The sequence below is a fragment of the Oryctolagus cuniculus genome, chromosome 5 (genome assembly GCF_051225735.1).
Source record: "Oryctolagus cuniculus isolate XC-2025 breed Fujian yellow rabbit chromosome 5, ASM5122573v1, whole genome shotgun sequence".
Classification (NCBI taxonomy): domain Eukaryota; kingdom Metazoa; phylum Chordata; class Mammalia; order Lagomorpha; family Leporidae; genus Oryctolagus; species Oryctolagus cuniculus.
The window spans coordinates 140,609,310-140,636,475 of NC_142871.1; the positions used below are offsets into that span (position 1 = coordinate 140,609,310).

Consider the following 27,166-nt stretch of genomic DNA (forward strand, 5'->3'; position numbering starts at 1 on the left):
TTTTATTTTCCCTGTGCCTGCCTAGGCATAGAGAGTGAGGACTGCACACCAGAATAAGGTTGTGGAAAGAATGGACAGCAGATCAACACCCTCACCATCAAGTTTCCGGCTTCACAGGGGTTTTGTCCTCAGGCACCTTCCGGCCTTGTACCCCTGCAGGCCAATGCTTACACTTTTTACATGATCTGTATTGCAGCAGTCTGCTAACCGTCAGGCTAATGTTGACTTTTGATCTCCAATTCTTTTTTTTTTTTTTTTGGCAGGCTGAGAGAGACAGAGAGAAGGGTCTTCCTTTGACGTTGGTTCACCCTCCAATGGCCGCTGTGGCCGGCGCGCCGCGCTGATCCGAAGGCAGGAGCCAGGTACTTCTCCTGGTCTCCCATGGGGTGCAGGGCCCAAGCACTTGGGCCATCCTCCACTGCACTCCCAGGCCACAGCAGAGAGCTGGCCTGGAAGAGGGGCAACCGGGACAGAATCCGGCGCCCCGACCGGGACTAGAACCCGGTGTGCTGGCGCCGCAAGGTGGAGGATTAGCCTAGTGAGCCGCGGCGCCGGCCTGATCTCCAGATTCTTGATTAAAGAATTTTGAGTCCCCACCTTGCGGCCTGGCCCCTGAAAAGCAACTTAACTGTTTTATCTCGGGTCACCTGCCCCCTCGCCTCTCAAAAATAACTTCTCCAGTAGAAAACACCTCTGTGTGTGTGTGTTTGTGTGTGGGTAGCTTTGCCTTTAAATAAAAAATAAAAAATTTTTAAAAAACTTACAAGACAGAGTATTCTTTAGAAATGCTCAATTTCTGGAGACCTAAACTTGCCTTGTCACTAGTGCCATCTAATGGTCGATCTGAGTTATTGCTCTGAGACTGGACACAAGGCAAGGAAGACCTTGATGCTGGGAAGTTTAACAGGAATTTGTCAAAGAAGAGCGTGACAGTATTTTGTGGATATGCGAACTCATCTAAAAACTTGCTCAAGTTGTACAGAGTTTACTCTTTACTGAGCTAGTGATCTGCCGATTAACTCACATCTCGGAACTTGTGGGGACAATACTAATTTGTGTTCATAAGAAATTCTTACAACTTCAGATTTTTTTTCTGTGATTACATTGGTTTCTTACAAAAGTCTATGAATTCAGCAGATCAAGCGGCTTGCCATTTTACAGGTGGAGAAATTGAACCCAGAGGGGCTGTGATGTGCCAAGGGCAGCCAGGGTGTTATTGTCAGGGCAGGATCTAGGGCCTTGGATTATGGGTTGTCAGACTGGCATCTTTCCCAGGTGTTTGTGCTGCTGTTGAGGGCAGAGATAAGCAGGCTTGATTTTAGATGTAGATGCTTTCTTACAGACCCTAAGCTAGGAGTTCTCTAAGTTTTCTTTACCATTTTTGTAGCCATTTTGTTCTGTATGCTTTTTTTTCTTTTTAAATTTGAAAGGCTGAGTTACAGAGAGGCAGAAAGAGAGAGAGAGAGAGAGAGAGAGAGAGAGAGAGAGAAGGAGGAAGGGAAGGAGAGTCTTCCATCTGCTGATTCACTCCCCAAATGGCCATAATGGCCAGATCTGGGCTGATCTGAAGCCAGGAACTGGGAACTTCTTCTGGGTCTCCCTCGCAGGGTGCAGGGGCCCTAGCACTTGAGCCACCTTCCATTGCTTTCCCAGGCCATTAGCAGGGAGCTGGATCAGAAGTGGAGCAGCTGGGACTGGAACCAATGCCCATACGGGATGCCAGCATTGTAGGTGGCGGCTTTATCCATTATGCCAAAACCCTGGCCCCTGAAGGTGTGATTTTTTTTAAATAAAGATTTCTTTATTTATTTGAGAGAGTTACACAGAGATAAGAGAGGCAGAGAGAGAGAGAGAGAGAGAGAGAGAGAGAGAGAAAGGTCTTCCATCTACTGGTTCACTCTCCAGTTGGCCGCAATGGCCATAGCTGTGCCAATCTGAAGCCAGGAGCTATGAGCTTCTTCTGGGTCTCCCATGTAGGTGCAGGGGACTGAGGACTTGGGCTATCTTCTACTGCTATCGTAGGCCACAGCAGAGAGCCGGATCAGAGGTGGAACAGCTGGGACCCGAACCGGTGCCCATATGGAATGCCAGTGCAGCAGGCTGGGGCATTAACCATGTTGAGCCACAGCGCCGGCCCCAATCTAACATGTTTTAACTTGTAACTTGTCTTCTAGTCACCATCACATGTATATGTATGAGTGTGTGAATGATGCTTTTCCAAAGTAAGGAAACTTGATTTTTAAAATAGGCCTCATGACAAATATATGTATCTGTTCTGAGTTATAATAAACCCTGAACACAGACTTATTTTTCCTTTTTCTGTACTCCAGCTTCAAAATCACCATAGCAGGGCAGGTGTTTTATGCAGGGGTTAAGACACCACTTGGGACACCAGCATCCTGTTCCGCAATCCCTGGGTTCCAGTCCTTGTTCTGTTTCTGATGCAACTTTCTGCTAATGAGAATCCTTGGAGGCAGCAGCTGTTGGCTCAAGTACTTGGGTCCCTGGCTTCTCTGTAGCCTTCAGATCTGTGAGCTGAATAAGCTTTTTATATTTTATTTTTTAAAGATAATTTATTTACTTGAAAGAGAGAGAGAGATATCTTCTACCCACTGGTTAATTTCCAAAATGCCTCCAACAGCTGTGACTTGGTCTGACTGAGACCAGGAACCAGGAACTTCATCTGGGTCTCTCGTGTGGGTGGCAAGGATCCAGATACTTGGGCAATGATCTACTGCTTTCTCAGACACATTCCTAGGGAGCTAGATTAGTATAGTAGCTGAAATGTGGGATGCTGGCATGGCAAACAATGGCTTCACTATGCCACAATGCCTGCCCAAACACTTATTTTTTATAAATTACTCAGTCTGAGTGTTCAGTTAAAGCAACAGAAAATGGAGTAACACAGCAATTTAGCTATAATAAAGAGGAAGCTCTTTATGTATTGCTATGGAACAATCTCCTAAATTATAGTACACTACCATTGTGTCATAATAAGAGAAATATGTTAAAATATGCAGGAGCTTATCCTAGGAAGAATATGTAAGATTCTGATCCTGTCCATTATGAGGCCTCACCAGGAGTCTCTTCTCTATCCACTGTGAGCCAAAGGGACACAGGGAATTCATCATTATTCTGTTTTTTATGTGCTTAATAAACTCTACAGTAGCATGAATTTCTTTCCCCAAGACGTTGTACTAATTTACACTCATGCTAGCAGTGTACTAGGGGTCTTTAAAAAGCTCATGGGAAATGCACATTTCATTTTGCATGAACTTTTTTCAAAAAAAGATTTATTTATTTTCTTGTTTGAAAGGCAGAATGACTCAAAGAGAGGGAGACACAGAGAAAGAGGTCTTCCATCTGCTGGTTCGCTCCCCAAATGCCCACAACACCCTGGGCTGTTGTTTTTTACACCAAAATAAACAGCATCCGATGTGCTATGGGAATGGCTAACAGGGTGGAGGAGCAGGGAGTCTGTCTCAGGAATTCAAGGAAGGCTTCCCTGAGGAGGCAGCTTGTACACTGCTGGTCAGGTGAAGGCAGCACGGGCTGGGAAGGCTGAGGAGGGCCCACAAGGCCGAGGGGACGGATGTGCTTAGTCGCTGAGTTGTTTGAGCATGGTGAATGAGGGGAGAGGCCTTGACACCTGCATTTGAGACCCAGCTCTGCTGTCTGGTGGAGGAACCTGAAGGGACATTTCTGAGCCTTGGCTGTCTTTTCTGACAGATGGAGGTAATTCCAAACCAGCTGACGAAAGAAGAGATGGTGAGTGCTTTGTAAACAGTGCGGCAGTAAGGTAACCTGCTTCTGTGCAGGTCTAAGTGTGATGAATAGGGAAAGCAGCTGAAGGTGTGTGTGAGTCATGCCTGCTCTCTACAACTTCAGAGTGACAGCTTGGAAATGCAGGGAAGAGAGTAAACTCAGCAGGTGTTTGTTTACTCTGACGGCTGAAAGTGGTGCTTACATCCTAGCTGTTCCTGGACTTCCTCTGTGCGTGGATTCGAATGGCTCAGACAGTTCTCTGGACCTGCGGCTGCCAGGTCCTAGGCGTGTACGTGGTCAGGTTTCACAGAAGGCCTTCATGGGGCTACTCACCGGCACGGTCTTTGCATGAATACAGTGTCTAGCCCGTGTCCTCAGATTTATGAATATCTTCTCAGGTTTATGAATTTAGTTCCACTCATCCTTTTCTGCAGTCCCAAAATCCACAACACCCTGACAGTTTTTTTTTCTGACTCACCTAAGGGAAAAACCCATCCTGACTTGCATTCTTTTTGTGGCAAAGCCAGAGATGAAGCTCTTTATAGTTATATTATAAAATATTTGTTTATTTGATCAGCCTAATGTCAACAGCAATACATTTAACCTAGAAATACAAGGGTGTTTAACGTGGACTTCAGACCTGAATACACACATTAAGTGATTCACTTTTTTTCAGCATACTGTAGATTTCTATGAGAAATATCTAGATGATGTGTCTTATTCCTGAGTATTAGTTGCTTATTGTGATTGAATAAATAAGTAATCATTATAGGCACATGAGTTGGACATAATGGAAGAATCTGTTGCAGCAAAAAAGACAAAAATCACCAACCATTTTCATACACACATTACGATGCATTTGCTTTTTGGATTGGAATGAATAATTATGTATAGATATTTGAGTTAGCATATGCTTAATTATATGTATCTGTGATTAAACATGACACTTGTGAATTCTTTTTTAAAGATTTATTTTGTGTATTAGAAAGACAGTTACAGAGAGAGGTAAAGACAGAGAGAGAGAGAGAGAGGTCTTCCATCTGCTGGTTCACTCCCCAAATGGCCCCAGTGTGCGGAGCTGAGCCAATCTGAAGCCAGGAGTCTAGAGCTTCTTCTGGGTCTCCCACGCAGGTGCAGGGAGGGGCCCAAGGACTTGGGCCATCCTCCACTGCTTTCCCAGGCCATAGCAGAGAGCTGGATCAGAAGTGGAGCAGCTGGGACTTAAACCGGCACCCATATGGGATGCCGATGTGGCAGGCTGGGGCTTATAACCCACTGTGCCACAGTGCCGGCCCCAGTTACAAAATCTTTAAAAATAAAATTCTTTAATTGTTCCAGGAAGAGAAATACTCACTAAATCTGTGAGAACTGAGCTTTTTCTGTCTGTTAACTTGACCAAGAATGTACAACTGCTATCATGTGAATGTGTGGCCCTCAAATTCATATGTTGAAATCTAACCCCTAATGAAGTATCATTAAGCTGTGCCTACAGGGGCTGATGTCATGACACAGTGTGCTAAACTGGTGCCTGTAAAGCTGACATCCCACACTGGAGCACCGGTTCAAGTCCTGGTTGCTCATCTTCCAATCCAGCTCCCTGCTAATGTGCCTGGGAAAGCAGTGGAAGATGCTCCAAGTGCTTGGGCCCCTGCCACCTATGTGGGAGACTCAGATGGAGTTCCTTGCTCCTGGCTTTGATGCAGCCTAGCCTGGCCATTGTGGCCATTTAAGGAATGAACCAGTGGTTGGAAGATCTCTCTCCCTCTCAAATAAATAAATCAATCTTTTAAAAATATTGTGGATATTTTTCTTTCTTTCCTTCTTTTCTCTCTCTCTCTCTCTCTCTCTCTCTCTTAATTTTAGAGATCTGTTGGTTTGGTTCATGCCCTAAATGGCCACAATAGCTTGGGCTGGTCTAGGCTGCAGTTAGGAACCTGAAACTCCGTTCATATCTTCCACATGGGTTCAGGGGCCCAAGCACTTGAACCATCTTCTACTGCTTTCCCAGGCCACAGCAGAGAGCTGGACTGGAAGAGGAGCAACCAGGACTAGAACTGGTGCCATATGGGATGCTGGCACCGCAGGCGGAGGATTAGCCTAGTGCGCCACGGTGCCGGCCCCCGGTCCCCCCCCCCCCATTTTTTTTTTCAAAGATTTATTTATTTGAAAGACTTACAGAGAGAGAGAGAGAGAGAGAGAGAGAGAGAGAGAGAAAGCTTTCCATTGGTCACAATGGCCGGAGTTGCGCCGATCTGAATCCAGGAGCCAGGAGCTTCTTCTGGGTCTCCTATGCAGGTGCAGGGGCCCAAGGACTTGGGCCATCTTCTACTGCTTTCCCAGGCCATAGCAGAGAGCAGGATCAGAAGTGGAGCATCTGGCACTTGAACTGGTGCCCATATGGAATGCTGGCACTGCCAGTGGTGGCCTTACCTATTACAATACAGTGCTGGTCCCCCTCCCCCCAATTTTTAACAGAAGTACTTGGCAGGGACACAAGTACTTAGGCCATCATTTCCTTGAGCCATCTGTCTTGCCGTCTTCCAGATACATTAGCAGGAACCTGGATCAGAAGTAGAATAGCTTAAACTAGGTGTTCCAATATGAGAGGCCAGTGTCCCAAGCTGCAGGTCAATCAGCTGGGCCACAACACTTACACTGAAGAGGTGGGCATTTTTGGGAAATGATTAAATGATGAGGGGGAAAGCTCTCACACATGGGGTTAGTGCCTTTCCTAAAGAGGCCTCTGGGAGGTTGTTGCTTCTTCCACCATGTGGGGACACAGTTGGAAGGCCCCACCTGTGAGGAACTTGGCTCTTACCAGACACTGAAGCTGTTCTTGGAATTCCCAGCCTCTCTGTTGTTTGTAAGTTATGCAGTTGGAAGTATTTTGCATTAGCAGCCTGAGCAAAAGATAAGAACCAAACTAGAGGCTGGCACAGTGGCTCATTCGGCTAATCTTCAGCTCACTTGGCTAATCCTCCGCTTGCGGCGCCGGCACCCTGGGTTCTAGTCCCGGTTGGGGTGCTGGATTCTGTCCCGGCTGCTTCTCTTCCAGTCCAGCTCTCTGCTGTGGCCTGGGAAGGCAGTGGAGGATGGCCCAAGTGCTTGGGCCCTGCACCCACATAGGAGACCAGGAGGAAGCACCTGGCTCCTGGCTTCAGATCAGCGCAGGGCACCGGCTATAGCGGCCATTTGGGGGGTGAACCAACGGAAGGAAGACCTTTCTCTCTGTCTCTCTCTCGCTGTCTAACTCTGCCTGTAAAAAAAAAAAAAAAAAAAAAAAAGAACCAAGCTAGAATTGTATGTGTGGGGCATGTGGGGCATTTGTTAAACACTTTCCTTGTTTCTCACTTTCTTCTGGCCCAGTGATTCTGAGTGCCTACATCTATCAAGAAAAAAAAAAAGGTGTAGGAGTTTAGCATAATGACTAAGACACGGCTTGGGACACCCACATCCCATATCGGCATGCCTGGGTTCAGTTCAGGTTTTCTCCTCCTCCTCCCCCTCCTCCCTCCCCCTCTCTCACTTCTTCTTCCTCCTCCTCCTCTTCCTCCTTCTTCTTTTAAAGTTTATTTATTTTGAAAGAGTTACAGAGAGGAAGATACATAGATCTTCCATCTGCTGGTTCACCTGCCTAGATGGCCACAATGGCCAGTGCTGGGCTAGGCTGAAGCCATCTGAGTCTCCTACATGGTGGCAGGCCCCAAGTACTTTGGCTACCTTTCCCAGGCCATTAGCAGGGAGCTGGACTCGAAGTGGAACAGCCAGAACACAAACTGGCTCTTTTATAGGATGCTGGCATTACAGATGGAGACTTTACCTGCTGTGGCACAATGCCAGCTCCCAGTTCCACTTCTGATTCCAGTTTTCTACTCATGTGCATCCTGAGAGACAGCATATGATAACTCAAGCACTTGGATCCTTGCCACTCATGTGGGAGACCCAGATTGAGTTCTGGGCTTCTGGCTTTGGCCTGGCACAGCCTTGACTGTCTGTGGGCATTTGGAGAATGAATCAGTGGATAGCAGATCTTTAGTTGTTTGCCTCTCTGCCTTTCAAATAAAATGAATAAATAAATCCAAAAATCTAAAAATGCTGAGAGGCATTTGTGAAAAAAGGAAGGAAGAAAGGAAGAAAGGACACACAGGTAAAATGAGAGATGTGTCATTCAGGAAGGCTTTAGTGATATAAAATCATGACTAAGTGTTCACGCACTCATTAAACAGCCAAGGCCAAGCTCAGAGGGTAAAGAACTTCATGTTCAAATTTAATTAAAAATTTTTTCATTTTATTTGAAAGGAAAAGAGATAGAGAAAAGGTAAGACAAAGTGAGAAAGGGAGAGAGAGAGAGAGAGAGAGAGATCTATCTTCCATCTGTTGGTTTACTTGCCAAATGCTTGTAATAGCCAGGGCTGGCCCAGGCTGAAGCCAAGAGTTGGAACTTCATTTGGGTCTCACATGTGGGTGGCAGCTCCCAAGTTTTTTTTGCCACCACCTGCTACCTCCCAGGATGTGCATTAGTAGGAACCTGGACTGGAAGAGGAGTTGCCAGGGCTCAAACTAGATACTTTGATTTGGGATGTGAGCATTCCCTATGGTGACACGTTTTGAATCATAGGTCTTTGCTTCATGCATTTTTCTAGACAGCAAGAGCTGTGGGACAGAAACCCCCCCCTGTATGTATATTTTTCACCCCCACATAAGAGGACATGGCTACCTTTCCCTTCATAGGCTGAGCACTACTCCCTTGGGTGAGGAAACAGAATGGAAGTGCAGTCTGGCCTTTGATGAAAAATGCCCTGGGGTGGGATGTGGGTGAGAGAAACACCTCTGAATTAAGCCTTGAGTGCAATGAGAATAATTCGGAGGGGCCGGCGCTATGGTGTAGCAGGTAAAGCTGCTGCCTGCAGTGCCAGTATCCTGAATGGCCACTGGTTTGAGTCCTGGCTGCTCCACTTCAGATCCAGCTCTCTGCTATCGCCTTGGAAAGCAGTAGAAGATGGCCCAATTGCTTGGGCCCCTGCACCCATATGAGAGACCCAGAAGAAGTTCTTGGCTCCTGATAGGCTCAGTTCCAGCCGTTGCGGCCATTTGAGGGATACACCAGTGTGTGGAAGACCTTTTCGTCTTTCTCTGTTTGTAACTCTACCTCTCAAATAAATAAATAAAATCTTAAAAAAATGTATTCCTTTGAATGGATGCATTCCAGTGTACTGAGTCAGTACCTTGTGATTTGGACATTAAGGTTGTTTTCTGATTTAGTAGCAGCAGTGTGCCAATGGACACCACTGAGATAACTTTCAGTGTCATGCACTCCTCTTGTCCAGAAGATTCCTCTGCTTCATTTCCATCCATCAAGGCAGGACTTCAGAGAGGCTGCAGGTAGTGGACAGGTGTAGGTCTGAGTAAGGGTCTTGTGAATTGTTAGTTGGTCTATGACAAAGCATCAGATCAGATCCCTGCTCCAGAAGAGCCCTGCCAGGTATGAGAAGCGTGTCCTTTGGGCAAACAGCCTTGCCAGGTACACAGAAGCACACAGGAAGGGTGTGTGGGCATGTGACAGGTGAACTAGCCTGTAGACTGGGCTTCAAGTCAGGAAACTCCTCTTGTCCAGCCTTGTGATGGTCTTCCCGGTGTTAGTAACTTTCTTGCACTCACATTTCTTTGGTGGTGTTCTGCCTAGAGAACAGTTCACTTAGGGGAAGAGTGGTTGTCATTTTGAGTGGTCAGAAATCCTGTTTCACTCTCTTCTCTCTCTCATCTACTCATTTTCCAGGTCAGTGGTTCTCAACCACACACACCCACTGTGAAAGCTTGTGGGTCCTCTTTTTATTATTACAACAATGGAGTGAGGCACTACTGTCATTCATGAGCAGGGCAGGGGTATAGACATTGTTCAAAGTACAGTCTGCACAATGAAGGAATGTCCCTCATTCAGGTTCTCAGAAGTCCCCTAGGACATTGATGTAGGTGAAAACCTTGGTTAATTATTTGAGTCTAGAACTTAACACAGTTTTTTTTTTTTTTAATGGTCTAAATACATGATGAACTTTCTAGGAACGCAATTATGGTTTTCTGTAAATTAGGGGAAGATTTGCTTTGCTACCAAGAGTAGTTCGACATTTCATTGACTCACTTCAGTGATGGCCATGTGCTGGAGGGGGTTGAGTCACCAACTTAGCACCTGTATCAGCCTGTGCTGGTAGCAGTCTCATCACCGTGACTCTGTGCACAGGTGCAAACATCTGCCTACTACTCCATTATGACTTCTAGTATAGCAAGATTTGAGCACTCATTCATTCACATATTGTTCGTGTTACTTTATTACAAGTAACCTTTATTTTCCTGGCAGGGACACATTTTGATCCTTTTTTTTTTTTTCAAGTTATGTCATCTGTGAATTTCAATTCAGGTCACTACAAAGTGTTTATTATGAAAGAGGCATAAGACCTCGGTTGCAGGTAGTCTCACGTGCTTGGCGTCTTCCCCCCTTTTTTCCCAGGAGCTGTCAGAAAGCAGCCGCCCCTCCCCCTTCTCCCAGCTCCAAATCAGGCCTGTGATGGACAGCACTGGCCTGGGCTGCAGACAATAGCCAAGGCGCTTCTGGAGCTGTCAAAAGGCCTGTACTTCCCTGACTATCTTCAGAGTTTCCACTCGGCCCTTAGCTAAGAAATATTGATTGTCAAGCTCTGCGGAAGTCTAGAACCTGGCTGCTCTTTTCTCTTGCGCGCTCCCCGCCCCCCTTTTCTTCTACCTTGATTTCTGTCCTGGATGCGCCCCCTCCCATCTTTGGCTTCCCATCCACTCTGCACCCCCTTCCCGCAGCAGGAGAGAGGCAATGCTGGCCCACGGGGCCGCCCAGGTCTCCGGCTCTCCCTGTCGGCACCCGACGCTTCTCGCTCTTGGGTGGCTCAGGTGCACCGTCCCCCACCTCATTCCCCCTCCCTTTCTCGCCCAGGTTTCTGTCTCTCCCACCGCTCTCCGCGTAGCTCCCAGCCTCCGCCTCCATTGTCGCCCGGCTTCAGGGCCGCTTTCCCTCTGTGCAACGGTCTTTCTCCACCTTCATCCCAGACTCTGGCTCAGTGCCAGCTTCTCTCTGCCTTTTTGGCTCGGGGCTGCTAGCCGGTGCTCGGCCCCCGCCCGGGCGTACGTGCGCGCCGGGGTCGGTTCCCACCTCTCAGCCCTGCGCCTCTCCGCCGCCCGCCCCGCGCGCTGTGGGCGGTCCAGGGCGGGGCTGGGATCCGGGGCGGCTCCCGGGGCTGGGGTTGTGGGAGGCGCCCTCTCCCCGGTCTCCCCTCTCTTCCCCCCGCCCTGTCTTCCCCTGCACCCTCCTTCTTCCCTCCGCCCGAGAGCTTTCCCCGGTCCCCGGCGCCGCCTCCTTCCCTCCCGGCTCCCCGCTCCCGCGGCCGCCGCCGCCCCGGGGAAGGAGAGACGGGGGTGGGGTTCGGGGGAAGCGAGAGAGGAGGGGAGAGACCCTGGCCGGGCCGCAGCCCGGAACTGAGGGGAGGAAGGCTGGGAGGAAGGGAAAGGTGGAGGAGAGAGGAGGGGGGAGCGGGGAGGAGCGGCCGGGCCTGGGGCCTTGAGGCCCGGGGAGAGCCGGGGAGCTGGGCCGGCGCGCCGAGGTAAGAGCCAGGGCCCCGGGAGGCAGGGCTCGGAGAGGGGCGCGTGGGGGAGGGCGGGCCGGGGGCCGAGGGCGAGGAGGAACGGCGGGGATGGACTCGGGGAGCGGTGAGGCGGCCGGTCCCGGCAGCGTGGGTAAGCCGGGCTCCGCCGAGCTGCGGGGGCCGGGGAGAGGAGGTGGTGAGAGGTGGAGTCCCGGGAGGGTGGGGGGCCGAGGGAGGCAGGAGGAGGGTGGGGACAGGCGTTCTCTCCTCCTCTCCCCCCACCCCGCGCGGGGCTCCGCCCCCGCCTCCTCCGCGGGGCGCGCTCGCGGTCCCCGGGGCCGAGCGGGGTCGCAGCCTGCGAGGCCACCGCGGGGAGGCCAGGCCGCTCCCGGGTCCGGGCCGCGCCGGCGGGGCTCGGGCTGGTCCTCACGGCCGCCTCTCACTCAGATGCTGCCGTTGCTGCTGCTGCTGCTGCTGGCGCCTCTCTTCCTACGTCCCCCGGGCGCGGGCGGGGCGCAGACCCCCAACGCCACCTCCGAAGGTGCCCCCTTCTCCGGCGACCTCGGGCCCTCCTTCACCCAACTCCCGCTTTCCCCAGGCCTCTTCAATTCTGGAGCTTGTCACTGTCCCGTCAGCCCTACACGGCATCCCCGCCTGCCACCCCTTCTGCTCGGCCCCTTTTAGTACTCCCTACCTCCTTCCGGTCACCCCACCTTTCTATCCAGCACCCCTCCATCTGCCCAGGACTGCACGGCACCACCCGCCAGGAACCTGCACTATTTCCTCGACCCCACCTCCCTCTCCTGGCCCCAGGTTACCTCTACTGGGTCCCACTTCACTGCTCAGATGGTCTTACAAGGTCCCCCACTCGTCATTCTAATTAACTCAAGGATCCCTTTAGCCTTTTTTGGGGGGCTAAGCTCCACCCACTCATCATACCCTTCACTATTTCCTAGTTACTTTTCTTCATCACCGTCCACTAGCATCGTCCCAGCCCGGCTCGTGGCGACTCCCCCCTCCCGCCCGGGGTTCTTTTCAGCCAGTCAGGCCTCCCCCTTTCCCCTGGCCCCCAGCCCGCCCAGCGGCCACGCCCTACTCTCCCTCCGCCTCCGCCGCGGAGCCTCTTTTTCCTCTTTCCCACGATTCCTCTCTGTGTGCCTCCCCCACTCACCCTCAGGTTGCCAGATCATACACCCGCCCTGGGAAGGGGGCATAAGGTACCGGGGCCTGACTCGGGACCAGGTGAAGGCTATCAACTTCCTGCCTGTGGACTATGAGATTGAATATGTGTGCCGGGGGGAGCGCGAGGTGGTGGGGCCCAAGGTGCGCAAGTGCCTGGCCAACGGCTCCTGGACAGACATGGACACACCCAGCCGCTGTGGTGAGTAGCCTCGGGAAGCCCCTCCCCTGCTCAGGACCATTTGTTTTCATGACTCAAACTTAGCGTTACCACTTGCAAGTCAGCACTTTGTATCCGGGATAACCAAATTCTCAAATACCTGAATGAATGGCAACCGCTGCTGTGTGCGATGGAGGTAGTAAAGCACTTCATTCCACCTCCCCTCGTGAGGCCACTGGGAACCGGATCAAGTAACTTTGACTATTCATCTTGTGAGTGATTCTTTTTAAGGATCATTAGTAGCGGGTTTTGCCAAAAAGTTGTAAAATGAGTTCACTGTGCTTTTGAATACCTCTGTCTCCAACTCGATGACTGTATGCCCAGGAAACAAAAGCCAGTTTTATACCCATTATAATAAAAAAAGCAGATTTGATTGTACATCCCATACCTGCATCTATACATTGCAAAGCTAGAGAACTGTCCATTGTGCTGACTTTTAAGAGATCCTATTTTATGGGCCTATAGCTCCATCTTGGGTTCCTAGGATGCAAGTGCTTTTCCTTTTCCTCTTGGAACCCTGTGGATGGAGCAGGTTTAGGGGAGGAGGGAAGGTAGAGCATGAATCCTTTTCACATCTGACTTTCTGTAGAGCAGGAAGCTGTGGACCCAAGCCCAAACCTGAGACCCCTGCTATCTCCAACTGGCTGTTCTATTTTCCTCTCTCCACAGTCCGAATCTGCTCCAAGTCTTACTTGGCCCTGGAAAATGGGAAGGTTTTCCTGACGGGTGGGGACCTCCCAGCTCTGGACGGAGCCCGGGTGGATTTCCGCTGTGACCCCGACTTCCATCTGGTGGGCAGCTCCCGGAGCATCTGTAGTCAGGGCCAGTGGAGCACCCCCAAGCCCCACTGCCAGGGTGAGGGGAACAGCTGCCTGCATGCAGCTGATGAGGACGCTTGTGCAAGGATGGGAGTGGGGTGGGATGGACGGTGGGAGAGGAAGGGGCACGATAAAAATGTGGGGGAGGGCCGGGGGACGATACAGGTGAAAACCCAACCCCTTTCTCCTTCCACCCACCCCAAACTTTCTCCTGCAGTCCCCACTGTCCACTTTATCTATTTTGGGGGCTTCCCTCCTGTACCTTTCTCTTTTTGTATTTTCTCCCCGCTCCCAGTTCTTTGGCCTTAATATTTTCTTTTTCATCATGCATCTTACGCCTTCCTCCACTTCTTAAGATTTAAAAATTCCAGTTTTCCCTAGACTCATTCCCTTTCTCTAAACTTACAGATTTCTGTCACCCTCTTCTAGACCCAACCTCTCACCATTCATTTTATAATTGAATTATTGTAAAGATTAAGAAATAAATTGTACATTGCATTTAGAAAATTTGATAAGGGGAGTTATGGGAATGGAAATGTATCAGGGTAAAAAGACTTTAAATTGGGGGCACAGTGATCAGAACATCAAGGCCAACCCAGGGGTGGGTGGGAAGAGCATGGACCTTCTCCATACCTCCCAGAAACATCCATCATTCCTCAAGGGAATAGGGCTTGCGTCTACCACTTTTTTGCTGTCTAGTTCTGCAAGCATCTCCCTCTGCAGCTTTCTTTCTGGGCTGGCAGGTGTCCTGCTCCCCCTGCTGCGTGCACCCTCCTCTTCTGTTGATTCTTTTAAGACCTCTGGTCTGTCTTTCTTCACGTAATTCAGTTATTCTGCTTCTAGAGTATCATTCCATTCCAAAAACGGGGAGTTCCATGGGTGGATTCACTATAAAGCACATGCAACTTAAGCTTCAGGGTTCCTCACTGAGGACTCTCTTCCAGTGCTTTCATAACGTGGAGGGTTCTAAGAATGTGTTCACGTGGTAATAGATTTTTGTAAAAATTGCAGAAATAAGGTATTTTAACGATTGCTTGAAGCCAATTGTATTTGTAATTTTTTTCTTAAAGAGAACCACCAAATCTTATAATATTCAGGTGCCACAAGACCAGGATCTGTCCCTGCCTTGCCCTATGAAAAATAAAAGAAAACCAACACATCTTGATCCCCAGCCCCACCTTGCTCTTATCTCCGGGACCCTCCCCTCTGACTTCGGCATGGATCGGTGTGGGAGGGGGCTGGGGATCAGGCCAGGGAAGCTGGGCACCAGTGGTAACTCTTCTCTGATCCCCGTCTTTCCTGCCGCCAGTGAATCGAACGCCACACTCAGGTGAGATCAGAAACCCTTATCGCGTGCACTGCAATACCCTTACCCTTCACTTTTCCTCTCCACCCTCAGGGATTCGGCCCCTAGGCTCCCGGGGATGGTTCTCCTCCCAGCCGACCCTACCCAGCCTAGCTGGCGGTCGCCCCCCTCGCTCCCTACCTGGCTCCTGCCTCCAGTCCCGGTTTTCCGCGGGGCCGCGGTCCCTTGCGTCTCCCCGCTTGGCTGTGCTTCCTTCGGCTCCGCCCCCTCCCGGGCTCTGCCTGGCTGCCGCGCGGCGGAGCCCCAGCAGGGGGCGGCAGCGAGCTGGGAGACCCTGAGCTTCCATCCCGGCCTCTCTGTGGGGCTCCTTGCGACCCTCTGCCTGCCTCCCTCCTAAGATTTCGCCTAACGGACTCCGCCACCCGCCTCGACCCTGGCCAGGCCTCTCTCTCTTCCCCCTCCAGCTCTCGCCCCTAAGCCCATATCTCGCTCTTTCCCCTCAGTTCCTTCTCCCAGCAGCTTTCCTCAGCTTTCGGCTACGCAGACCCCCTATTCTCTCCCCCTGGCCCCACGACCCGCCTCTACATCACTCCCCACCCCTCTCTCCCAACTCTCTCGTCACGGCCGCTCCTCTCTCCCCTCAGCCCTGCTCCCCTTCCATTCACTGCGTCCTGCGAGACCCCGGCCGCCATCCCCTCGCCTCTCCCGCCCCACACCCCTTCCCGTCCCGTCCCTGCGCCCGCCCCTCGGTGGGACCTCTCTCTCCTCCCGGTCCGTCCGTCTTGCCCAAGAGGGTGCGACCTTTCCCTCCCCGCCCCCTGCCTGCCGTTCCCACCTCGCCGCCTGTTCCCTCCCCGCCCCTTTGCCGCCCCCCGCTGCCGCACGCCGCCCGTGACGTCAGAGCCCCCTCCCCGCCCCTCCCCGCCCTCCTCCTCCCCTCCGTCGGTCAGTCAGTCCGCGAGGAGAGTCCGCGGTGGCGGTGGCGGTGGCGGGAGCGAGAGCCGCGGGGGCAGTAGGAAACACACCTTCCCTGCTTCTCCAGGGCCCCAGCCCCCTCTTCGCGCAAACGCAGGGATGGAGGCGCCTCCTCGACACCCCCTCAGCTGCCCTCCCCAGGAAAAGTGTCCCCCCTGAGCTCCTCCCCCTCCCCAGCGGCTACCCCCGCCCCTCCTCGCCATGGGTCCGGGAGCCCCCTCTCCGCGGCTGGGGTGGCCACTGCCGCTGCTGGTGGTGATGGCGGCGGGGGTGGCTCCGGCGTGGGCCTCCCACTCGCCCCATCTCCCACGGCCTCACCCTCGGGCCCCCTCGCACCCCTCCTCAGAACGGCGCGCAGTGTACATCGGGGCGCTGTTTCCCATGAGCGGGGGCTGGCCGGGGGGCCAGGCCTGCCAGCCCGCGGTGGAGATGGCGCTGGAGGACGTGAACAGCCGCAGGGACATCCTGCCGGACTATGAGCTCAAGCTCATCCACCACGACAGCAAGGTAGCCCCGGACACGCGAGTGGGTGGGAGGTGGGAGCTTGGGGGGCCGGGGGACCGCGGGAGTGCATCTCAGTCCCAGAGCCTCTGGGATTGCGAAGCAGATCCCTCCCATGCGAGCTGGGCTAGGGTTGCGGGAGCCAGGGGGAGAGTCGCAGTGGCTGGAGGTTCAAGATGAGGGTCTAGGGGTTCAAGACGGTTAAGCGCTCTGCAAGGCAGACCCTTCTGCCCCGCTGCGGAGGCTCGTGGAGGTGCTGGGGATTGGTTTAGGGTGCGGGCTGATGCTGATTCTCCGGGGGTAGGAAACTCGTCCTGGAAGGATTGGAGGGCGGAGGGAATGTCGGGGGTATGGGGCGGGAGCAGGGATTTACTTTTACCATGGTAACAAGTTAAATCTTGGCGTAGGTTGGGGCTGGGAGGAATAGGGACAGAATGAGGAAAATTTTGAGGGACTTGAGAGTTCTAGTTTATTTGTCAAAACAAACAGCTGACTCCTCTCATCCCTCCATCCCCAGCCTTGTTGAGGATTCCAGGGCCGTGCGAATTTATGGCCTGTGGTGGCTGGGAAAAACGGATGGTCAAGGAGTGGGCAGAGGCGCTGGGAAATGACTTGCAGGAGGGGTCCATAGGGGAGGCCCCACAGTAACATGGGGATGGAGAGGAGCCAGGGTGTAGGAATGGAGCGGGGAGGGGGCAAGGAGGCCCTGGGGCATGCTGCCGCTCTGACTTTGGCCTGGAGGATGTGAGAAGGGGAGTGGGATGCAGGGCAAGGGAGGTGAGTGCAGGGAGATGTGGGGAGGTAGGAAAATTTGGGCCCAAGGGTATTAGGGGATGGCTTTTCATAAGGTTCCTTTCCCCTACAGGAATACTTGAGGGTGTGGGAAAGGACTTGATGGGGAAGAAAAGATTTGAGACCTGCTCCAATTTATCTTTACCCACACGTTGCCCCAGAGATTTAGGGGACTGGGTGAGAGTGAAATAAAGCACAGAAGGTGAGGGTTTGGTGCCTGGGGTGGGCAGAGGACGTATAGTTATTCTCTGGAGCATCGGAGTGGGGAGGGGGCAGAAGTGGAGTTGAAGGTAAGGTGCTTGGGGAGAGGCCAACACAAAGACTGTGGAGAGCCTGGAGAGAGAATGTCAAATCCCTTCTGTTAGCATCTCCGTGGTTCTCAAACTTCAGTGCACCTAAGAATCCCTAGAGGAGTTTGTTAAAAATACAGATCCTAACTCCTTGGTCAGGGGTGAATCCTGGAATCTGCATTTTTACGAACAGAAATCCTGTCCTGGTAGATGCATGAGCTATAGTTAACCCCAGGATGCCTACAGGAAGAGCCGCAGGGAGCAGGAAAAGAATTAGGTACTAGGGTAGGAGAAGAGGGGAGCCGCAGCTGGTCAGGAATGTTGGAGGGGTCAAGCTTGGGAGTGCAAGACGGATAATTGGCTATGGGGCACTGGAGTGTAGGGAGAGACTGGGAGAGGTGGGTGCAGGCTTTATGATAGGGGATTGCAAGGAGATCTGTGAGCTTAAACTCACGCACAGTGACAGGTGATTCCCTGGAGGTGTTGGGAGCAGATGGGGGGGCCTAGGAGAAAGGAGCTGGAGAATATAGGAGGGGTAGCAAGGGGAGGGGAGAAAATTCTAAAGCCAAGGGGCTGGAATGTGTCATCCGGAATGTGCCCCTTGTTGCAAATCTAGATCTTTGCTGGAGCAGGTTGTTGGGGAGGGAGGGTGGGGAAGCACGTGGCTGAGGGAATCTGCAGCCATGAATAGGGAGTGTAGGGGGAGGTGACGCAAGGGAAGGGGGAGAATGAGGAAGCAGGAGAGACCTCTGGCAGCATCCCTTGCCCCGTTGCACGGATCTTGTATGTTGTTGTGTGTCCTCATGTTTCTATTAAGCTCTGAGACAAGAAGTAGAGGGGCCCTTCCCTGGGGGTCTTGGGGAAAGCTGGGGGCTGGGTCTGCAGTAAGAGATCCTGGGTGAGTGCAGGAAGAGAATGGTAAAGATATACAGAGATGCCCCCGTGGGAGTCATGAAGAGAAAACCTTCAAAACGCCTGGTTGAGCACTGCCCTTGGCAGGGGTGAGGGTGGGGTGGGCAGCAGGGAGTTGTGGGTGTGTTGCTTCTTCCAATTCCGCCAGCCTTCCCTGGCTCTTCCCATGGTGTCCCAAATGTCAGGCTCAGTGGGAAGTAAGCAGGCTCTAGGGGGCCTTCTTTATTTCCTTTCTACTCACCCCCTCCTGCTTCCTCCCTGTTCACCTCACCAGACCCTTTTGCCTCCTGTCTCTGTCCCCTCTGCCCTGGCTCCCCACTGGCTGCCATTTCTTCTCTGCTTCCTTTGGGGCTCCAGCAGCTTCTGAAATGTCGTATTTCAGCAGGAGGGGAACAGCCAGTGGGAGCCCCGTGGCTGACTCTTCCTCCTCCCAGCTCCGCTTTCACTCCACTTTCTGTCTTGTTTACTTTCCCTAGCTTTTGCCTCTTTTTCAGGCACCCCTAAAATGGTCTGTTTTTTGAGAATCCCGTTCTGTTTATTCTCGGTTCTTTCCTCATCCTAGATTGTTGCCCAGGTCCAGGTCTTTTTTTTTCTAATAGACCCATCAAATGTCAGAGCCCAGCAGGAGGGGACGAGCTGCTGAGCAGGACCCCCTACTGGTCTTGTTCCTGTTCTCTCTTGTTTACTTATCAGTGGCCCTGAAAAGAGATGAGGGAGAAAAAAAATGGGAGGTGGAAAGAGGCAGTTTGCAGTGATAAGGGAAGGCATCTCACAAATGGCTATGAGGAGGCCGTCTCGGGGGCTTGGGGGAGAGTTTGTTCTTGTTCCTGCAGGTCCTTTTCTATCCACAAATGTTTGCAGAGGAACAGAGGGAAAGTGGGCTTGGGGATGTCCGAGGATGAGCTGAGAGGAGGGGAGGCCATACATTTATTAATACTGAAGGGAGGAGGTATGCAGAAGAAGAGATGGATAAGGCCAAATGGAAGACAGAGAAGGGAGTTTTAACGAAAGAGGAGAAGCAAGCAAGTTGACAGGAAGAGATGTCAGGAGAGAGAAGATGTTAACAATGATGAAAGTGAGTGACTGAGGAAGTAGCTAGAGAAAGATGGAAGGGTGGGAGCTGCAGGGAGGAGAGAGGCCCTGGAAGAGCCTGCCCTCATCCCCTCCCTCCTCATTCAGTGTGACCCGGGCCAAGCCACCAAGTACCTGTACGAGCTGCTCTATAACGACCCCATCAAGATCATCCTCATGCCTGGCTGCAGCTCCGTCTCCACTCTCGTGGCTGAGGCTGCCAGGATGTGGAACCTTATTGTGGTAAGCAGGGCTGTGAAGTCAGAAGTTGGGGTCCTTCCCTTGTGGGCCACATTAAGGGGCCAGGGCAGCTCAGGTTTGTGTTTAAGAGAACTGTGTAGGACTTGCTTCCAAGATTCCAAGCCCTCTGCAGACCTGAGCTGGCTGGCCTCCTAGCAACAGTGGCTGGACTGTGCTACAGCCGACCTGGTTCTTCATCAGAAGGAAGTTGGATTATGAAGTGGGGCCGTATGGGTCTTTGATGATCATTTTTCCCGAGGGGATGGTGGGGGGAGCTTTGGAGAGAGTCAGGGAGAAAATCTCAGGGGCAGGGAGAGGGTTAAAGGACTCTTAAGCAGCTCTTAGTCGAGTCCACGTGAACATACTGTGTTGTGCTATCCCTGTCCCTCAGCTTTCCTACGGCTCCAGCTCACCAGCCCTGTCAAACCGGCAGCGTTTCCCCACATTCTTCCGGACACATCCATCAGCCACACTCCATAACCCTACCCGAGTGAAGCTCTTTGAGAAGTGGGGCTGGAAGAAGATTGCCACCATCCAGCAGACCACGGAGGTCTTCACCTCGGTGAGGAGGGACTGGGTAGAGGTTAATGGGGGCATCTGCTCAAACTCCTGTGGAGAGAAATGTAGCCCAGGATTTGTATCTGGGGGGAAAGCTCTTGGCTCTTTATCAAAAGAGAACAGATTCCAAGTGGGTTAAGTGCATGTTCTCTCTGTGCCCAGGGGAATGAACAAGTTGAATTTTTGGGATTCTCTCCATCTTTTTGATTTAATTTTTTCGTTTTGATGCTCTGCTCCCCAGAGAGACCCAAATGACTCAGTTCTGTTAAAGTAGGTTCAATTGAATGTTGAGACAAGAGAGGGAGGGAATATGAAATAGGAACCTGGAAGACAGCAGATTCCAGAGGCACTTACGGGGATGGGGATGCCGGGTGCCTGTGAATCGGAATAAAGGACATGGAGCTACTGAATATGGAGGCAGAGAAGAAAGGGAGCGGGAGAGCAGAAGAGAGAAGAGATGAAGAGATGATAGAGAACAGAGGACGGGGTAGAGGGAAGAAGGGCAGACAGCAAGTCCGTGAGTCTGGTATTTGGCACTGGGATATGCCAGTAGACAAGGAGAGGTTGAAGGAGGGGACAGGTATGTGGAGGTAGAGAGGAAGAACATGGCTCTACTCGCATATCTGATGCAGGTAGTCCACTTTCTCCATTTTATTCTGTTCTTTGGGAGCTCTGTCCAGTCTTATATACAGGAGCCCTTTTGAGTATCCCCCCTCTTTTCATAGTGATTCAGACCCATTCTTCTCTGATGCTGTTGTCTGTCTGTTCCCTGCCTCTTGAGACTGATGTGATGCTTTCTGTAGCAGACCCTGCCTCATCTTTTCCTGGTTCCCTGGTGTTGCCTTTCAATGTAGGAGTTGGGTCAGTGTTAGGACTGGGGTTACTGGGGTGGTTTGCCCAGATACAGACCCTCAGGAGGGGCACTTCCTTTAAGCTTTCTTCTCCCTGGGGACAGAAGCTGTTAGCATTCAGAAGGCTGCTCCTTTGTTCTGAGTGTGCAGTCCCCAGTGAACATCTCTCTCTTGACCTCACTGTGCACCCCATGTTTTTCCTACTTGTTTCTCGTTCCCACCCAAGACTCTGGATGACCTAGAGGAGCGAGTGAAGGAGGCTGGAATCGAGATTACTTTCCGCCAGAGTTTCTTCTCAGATCCTGCTGTGCCGGTCAAAAACCTGAAGGTGGGATGGTCGGAGTGGTGGGCTCAGCCTTCAGAGGGGCTGCTTGGAGAGGACAAGGCTGGGAGGTTTTGCTTTTGTGAAGCAGTGGCATTTCCTGGGGAAGACAAGCTCTGTCTTCCAGTTGACATTTATCCACTACCATTGAGCATTACTCTGCACTAAGCACCTTGGGACGGGAAAGCAAAGCTGTGTAAGCGCCTGGCTTAGCCCCTCAGGCGTTCCCAGGAGTCCCTCAGGAGCTCTGTTTCTCTTTCTGTTCTGCAGCGCCAGGATGCCCGAATCATCGTGGGGCTCTTCTACGAGACTGAAGCCCGGAAAGTGTTTTGTGAGGTGGAGATGGAATCTGGAGAGGGAGGGTGACTGGGTGGGCTTTCTGCTTCTGGTTTTCCCCTGGGATTTCCTCACTGCATCTCTGCTCAAGTTGGTAACAGATGATCAGAGGTGATGATTAATGGGGTGTCTTTGTCAGCTCTGGGGTTATCTTTCTCTCTCTCTCTCTCTCTCTCTCTCTCACACACACACACACACATTCACAGGAACACACGACACTTTCTCCAGATCTCCTTTTCCTTCCTCTTTGTATTTCCCGAGGAACCCCTAATTCCATCTTTCATGACTAGCTAGAAGAGCTACTGGAGAATGGCGGGGCTGGGGAAGAATCTAGTAGGAGGAGTTGTGTCTTTCCTACCACCCCTAAGACTTGCAGATTTCTCTTAATTAATCCTGTTCTTTTCTGATTCCCAAGAATCTGGCTAGTGAGATGAGACAAAAATCCAAAGCAAACCAAACCCAGCCCTCCTCCTCTGCATTCAGGTGTACAAGGAGCGTCTGTTTGGGAAGAAATACGTCTGGTTCCTCATTGGGTGGTACGCTGACAACTGGTTCAAGATCTATGACCCATCCATTAACTGCACAGTGGACGAGATGACCGAAGCAGTGGAGGGCCACATCACCACTGAGATTGTCATGCTGAACCCTGCCAACACTCGCAGCATCTCCAACATGGTGAGTGTGTGGGCACCCAGGATTAGGTGGAGGGCACTGAGGGAGCCCTGCAGGGGGGAGAGAGGGTGTGTAGTTTGGAGGTATGGGAGGGGAAGGGGCCTGTGCTCACTCTGAACATGTTTGCATCATGTTTCCTGTGTATCCTACCTCTGCAGTGACTTCCTTGGGCGAGAGAGAGAGAGAGACAGAGAGAGAGAGAACGATAGAGTATTTCTGTCTGTGTGTGTTCAGTAGGCCCCTGACGAGTGGAAGGGCTGTTACCATGGAAACAGGAGTCTTTGGTGAGAAGTCAAATGAGGGAGAGGCGTTAATGATACAATAGACGCCTGTACACGCAAGCACACCTTTGCAGGAGTGCTGTTCCTGGGCAGAAACACATTTTGCTTTTTTGGTGACTTACGTCGGTGCCTTAGAGTCGCTTAATGTATTCACTCAGGATTGATACGCAATAAGCTTGGATGCTGATGCTTTTTTCAATGATTCTTTTTTTAGAATTTTAGATATGAAAGGGACTTTTGAGATCATTTAGTCCCAGATGGATGTTTAGGGACAGACTTGGAGCCGGAGAATGCATTCCCTGATTTGCCAGGGCTGGGGCAGCAGCCTTGCAGATGCAGGGCACAAATGAGTATGGGTGTGGGACTGTTGGGAAAAAATACCTTTCTTGTTTGCACTATAGCCTAGAGTGGGGAATCTTGGGTGATCTTAAAAGGGCAACCTGAGGGACCCTCGGGTCTGCAGCACCTGCTCTGGAGAGAGTGGTAGGGGTGAGTTAATGGTGTCAAAGCCCCCAAGTAGCTTACTTTAAAAATAATCTTAGTAAAAATTGCGTTTATGTGGTAAACCAGGAACTTCTTAGGCAGATGATCTTGGCGATCCTCACAGTGTGCTAGATTTGTAGTTTATATTTTATAGACCTGGAAATTAAGACTCAGAGAGTTTTAATGACTTGACCCAGGTCAGGCAGACAGAATTGAATCCTATTTGACTCTGGTTCTAAGATGCTTTGCCCCATCACCTCCCAAGGAAAGTCATCAGGCTTAACTAAAACATTTGTGCTTTTATTCTCTAACTCTACTTAGCCACTGGTGATTTTTGAGCAGGAGATAAATAAGGCCCGGAGTTGGTTCTGGCAGTGGACTGTGACAAAGGATTAGTTGCCGTTGGGTTCTGATCATAGACACTGTACTTAGATATTCTTATTTTATTTTATTTTGAAGATTTATTTATTGTTTTGAAAAACAGAGTGACAGAGAGACAGAGATCTTCTATCCTCTGGTTTACTCCCCAGATAACTTAAGCTGGGGATGGGCCAGGTCAAAGCCAAAAACCGGAATTTCATCTGCGTCTCCCACATGGGTGGCAAGGACCCAAGTACTTGGGCCACCCTCTGCTGCTCCCCAGGTGCTTCTCAGGGACTGGATTGGAAGCAGAGTAACCAGGACTTCAACAGCAGCTCCCATTTGGAATGTTGGTATCTCAAACCCAGCTTAGCATTACAATGCCTGCCCTGTTTTAAGGAAACTTTATGCTTTCATTTGCATTTTTTGGAAAGGCAGAGAGAGAGAGAGAAAGAGAGAGACACACAGAGCAAGAGATAGGATCTTTCATCTGCTAGTTCATTTTGCAAATGTCCACAGCAGCTGGGGCTAGGCCAGGCCAAAGCCAAGGGCCCAGAACTGAATCCAGGCCTCCTAAATGGGTGGCAGGGACTCCGCATCCCGGGGTGCACATTAGGAAGACACTGAAATTGGAAGCAGAGTCAGGATGTGAATTTAGGTACTCTGATATGGGATGCAGGCAATCTGAACAGTGTTTTAACCACTGGGCCAAATGCTTGCTACTATCCTTGGACTTTCTGAGGAGACTCCATGTTTAAGGCATCTTGGTTAAAAAATACCAGGAAAAAATTCTGGAAGTCTCTTCCCTGTAGAGTGCCTGGGAGGTGAGTCATCCTCAAGAAACTGGAGAAATAGTGGAGCTGGTTACCAGTGCCTGGAAGGAGAATTAGTGCTCTGATCCCAGGACCTGTCGATCTGACTTCTATCCCACAGCAGGGAGCTATAGAGCTGGACACAAAGCAGGACATTTGTTGAGGACATACAGGGACACCTCGGCTTTGGAGGTCACTTTCTGGCTCTTGGATTCTAGAAAAAGATGTTGGCTGCTCTTTAGGCCACAAGACTTCTTAGTAGCCTGAAATGCCAAGATTTTCCAATAGAAAATAGAAGCAGCCTTAGCAACTAAACTAGGGCAGAGATTATAGATGAATCAAACAGCACCAGAAGAGGATCAGAAGCAAGTGTTGAACCCAGGGGATCTAGAACCATGGAAACTTAGAAAGAAAGCAGAGTTGCCTTCACTCCAAAGGGATGGCCTTAAGTTTAGATCAGTGATTCTCAGATTTTAGCTTCCTATAGAACCACCTGGAAAATTCATTAGTACAGACTATAGGTTCTTTCCAGGGAATTTCTGATTTAGTAGATCTGGGATAGGGCCTGAGGATTACATTCTAAATAGTTCCTAGGGATGCTAATGCTGCTAGTCCAGGGATCGCACTTTGAGAACTATTAGGGCAGTGAGTTGTCTTTCTTTTTCCCTTCCTTCCTTCCTTCCCTCCTTCCTTCCTTCCTTCCCTCCTATCTTCCTTCCTTCCCTTTTTCTTTCTTTTTTAAAAAAGATTTATTTATTTATTCATTTGACAGGCATAGTGACAGAGAGGAGAGAGAGGAGAGAGAGAGAGAAAGAGAGAAGAAAGAAGAGAGAGAGAGAGATTGAGAGAGAGAGAGAGAGAGATCTTTCACTTGCTGGTTCACTCCCTAAATCATTGGAACGGCTGGGACTGGTGCAGACCAGTGCCAGAAATCCGAAATTCCATCTAGTCTCCTACATGGACAGCAGGGGCATAAGTACTTAGGCCATCTTCCATCCACTGCCTTCCCAGGTACATTAGCTGGGAGATGAATTGGAAGGGGAGCAGCCTGGACTTGAACTCATGCTCATATGGGATGCCAATCTGACAAGCAGCAGCTTAACCAGCTGTACCACAACCCAGCTCCAGGGCAGCAGTTTTAATCAGAGGTTCAATGTCTGTGGGTGGGAGTTTGGGGGAAGGATTGATGCTCCCGGCATTTACTGGGAAGAAGACAAGAATGCTTCTAAATATCCCACAGTGTACAGGACAGCCCCCCACCTCAAGTGTCAGTAATGCAGAGATTGAGAAACACTGGTGTAGGGAATCTTTAGGGGCCATATATGGAAAAGAAGAGTGAGTTAGAGTGGCTTTGAGAAACATGTAGCTATGGGCTAGAGGGGAAGGAGGGAGGTGGCATACTTGAGGATAAGATTTTGGGTAAATCCTGATTGAAATAGAGAACCCATCAGACTTGGGTACAAAAGAAACTAAAAAGCTACCTCAGGATGCATGTTCTAGATCACTGTCAAGCATCCATCAGCACACGTAGAGATAGCCAGAAGGGCTGTTAAAAAATGGGATCATACATTTGTACTTGTTTAACTCAGTAGTTTCCATGGGTTGTGGAATTTTTGGTTTTCAGTTTTCCTTGAGGCATATGGTAAAATTTCCTTTTGAAAATTTATAATCCTGTGTTTGTGGATTCAAGGGAGACATTTTTTTCTTGACTTTAGTCATGGGAGGGTCACTGGTGCCCCCAGTGGCTGGGTCTTTGAGAGGCAGTGACCTGGAGTATGGACCGTTTGAGGATCTGGGCAGGGTGACATCACGCTGAGCAGCTTAATCCCTTCCCATCTGGGTCTACTTTGAACTGAAGATTGGTTAGACCTGGAAAAAGCCGAGGATTACAATACTCAGGAAGTCTCAGCCTACCTGCTGTTGAAAAGCACTTCAGTGCATAGAGGTAGTGTAGAATCCTTGCTAAGAGTAAGGACTTTGGTGCCAGACTGCCTGGTTTTGAATGCCAGTCACTAGCAGTATAACTTTAGGCGATTTCTATACTTTTCTGTGTTTCAGTTTCCTTTTCTAAAGATAATGGGAATTGGATAATTCTTAGACATATGAATTAAATAAATTGGTAAATGTATCTTAATGAAGAGCCTGGCACTTAGTAAAGAAAATATAAATATTAGCCATTATCATATCATCATCATCATCATCATCTCCTTCTCATCATGCTGTAGAGGTAGAGAGGATATTAATGAAACATTTTAACAAAAGAATTAATACGGATTTGGTGATTTAAAAGGGTTTATGTAATTTCCAAGTTTCAATCTCACGTACTGGGAAATGTTAGAGGGTAAGGAAAAGCCGAGTTTAATCTTGGATATTTTGAATTTGTGATTATTGATCTTATACTTACAAATGCTTTAGAGTCAATTGAAGATACCAGACTTGATACTGAATTGGAATTGTAAACCTGAGTATCTAAAGAAGGTGAAATTGCCGGCGCCGCGGCTCACTAGGCTAATCCTCCGCCTTGCAGCGCCGGCACACCGGGTTCTAGTCCCGGTCGGGGCTCCGGATTCTGTCCCGGTTGCCCCTCTTCTAGGCCAGCTCTCTGCTGTGGCCAGGGAGTGGAGGATGGCCCAGGTGCTTGGGCCCTGCACCCCATGGGAGACCAGGAGAAGTACCTGGCTCCTGCCATCGGATCAGCGTGGTGCGCCGGCCGCGGTGGCCATTGGAGGGTGAACCAATGGCAAAGGAAGACCTTTCTCTGTCTCTCTCTCTCACTGTCCACTCTGCCTGTCAAAAAAAAAAAAAAAAAAAAAAAAAA

General features: G+C 50.7%; 1 protein-coding gene across 7 annotated transcripts in view; it reads left to right on the top strand.

Moving 5' to 3' along the window:
• Nucleotides 1-11,152: 11,152 nt before the first annotated feature.
• The window catches only part of GABBR1 (gamma-aminobutyric acid type B receptor subunit 1), a 63,790-nt gene continuing 47,776 nt past the window's right edge, over nucleotides 11,153-27,166 (top strand). For all 7 annotated transcript variants that reach the window (XR_016234157.1, XM_008262637.5, XM_051855794.3 and 4 more), the window contains exons 1-11: nucleotides 11,153-11,387; nucleotides 11,817-11,910; nucleotides 12,547-12,750; nucleotides 13,438-13,623; nucleotides 14,896-14,916; nucleotides 16,214-16,374; nucleotides 19,542-19,676; nucleotides 20,065-20,235; nucleotides 21,309-21,410; nucleotides 21,675-21,740; nucleotides 22,224-22,415. Coding sequence is in view for 6 of the 7 variants with exons in the window: in XM_008262637.5 (XP_008260859.2) it covers nucleotides 11,817-11,910; nucleotides 12,547-12,750; nucleotides 13,438-13,623; nucleotides 14,896-14,916; nucleotides 16,214-16,374; nucleotides 19,542-19,676; nucleotides 20,065-20,235; nucleotides 21,309-21,410; nucleotides 21,675-21,740; nucleotides 22,224-22,415 (1,332 nt within the window). In the remaining variant the exon portion in view is untranslated. The remainder of the gene's footprint in view (nucleotides 11,388-11,816; nucleotides 11,911-12,546; nucleotides 12,751-13,437; nucleotides 13,624-14,895; nucleotides 14,917-16,213; nucleotides 16,375-19,541; nucleotides 19,677-20,064; nucleotides 20,236-21,308; nucleotides 21,411-21,674; nucleotides 21,741-22,223; nucleotides 22,416-27,166) is intronic.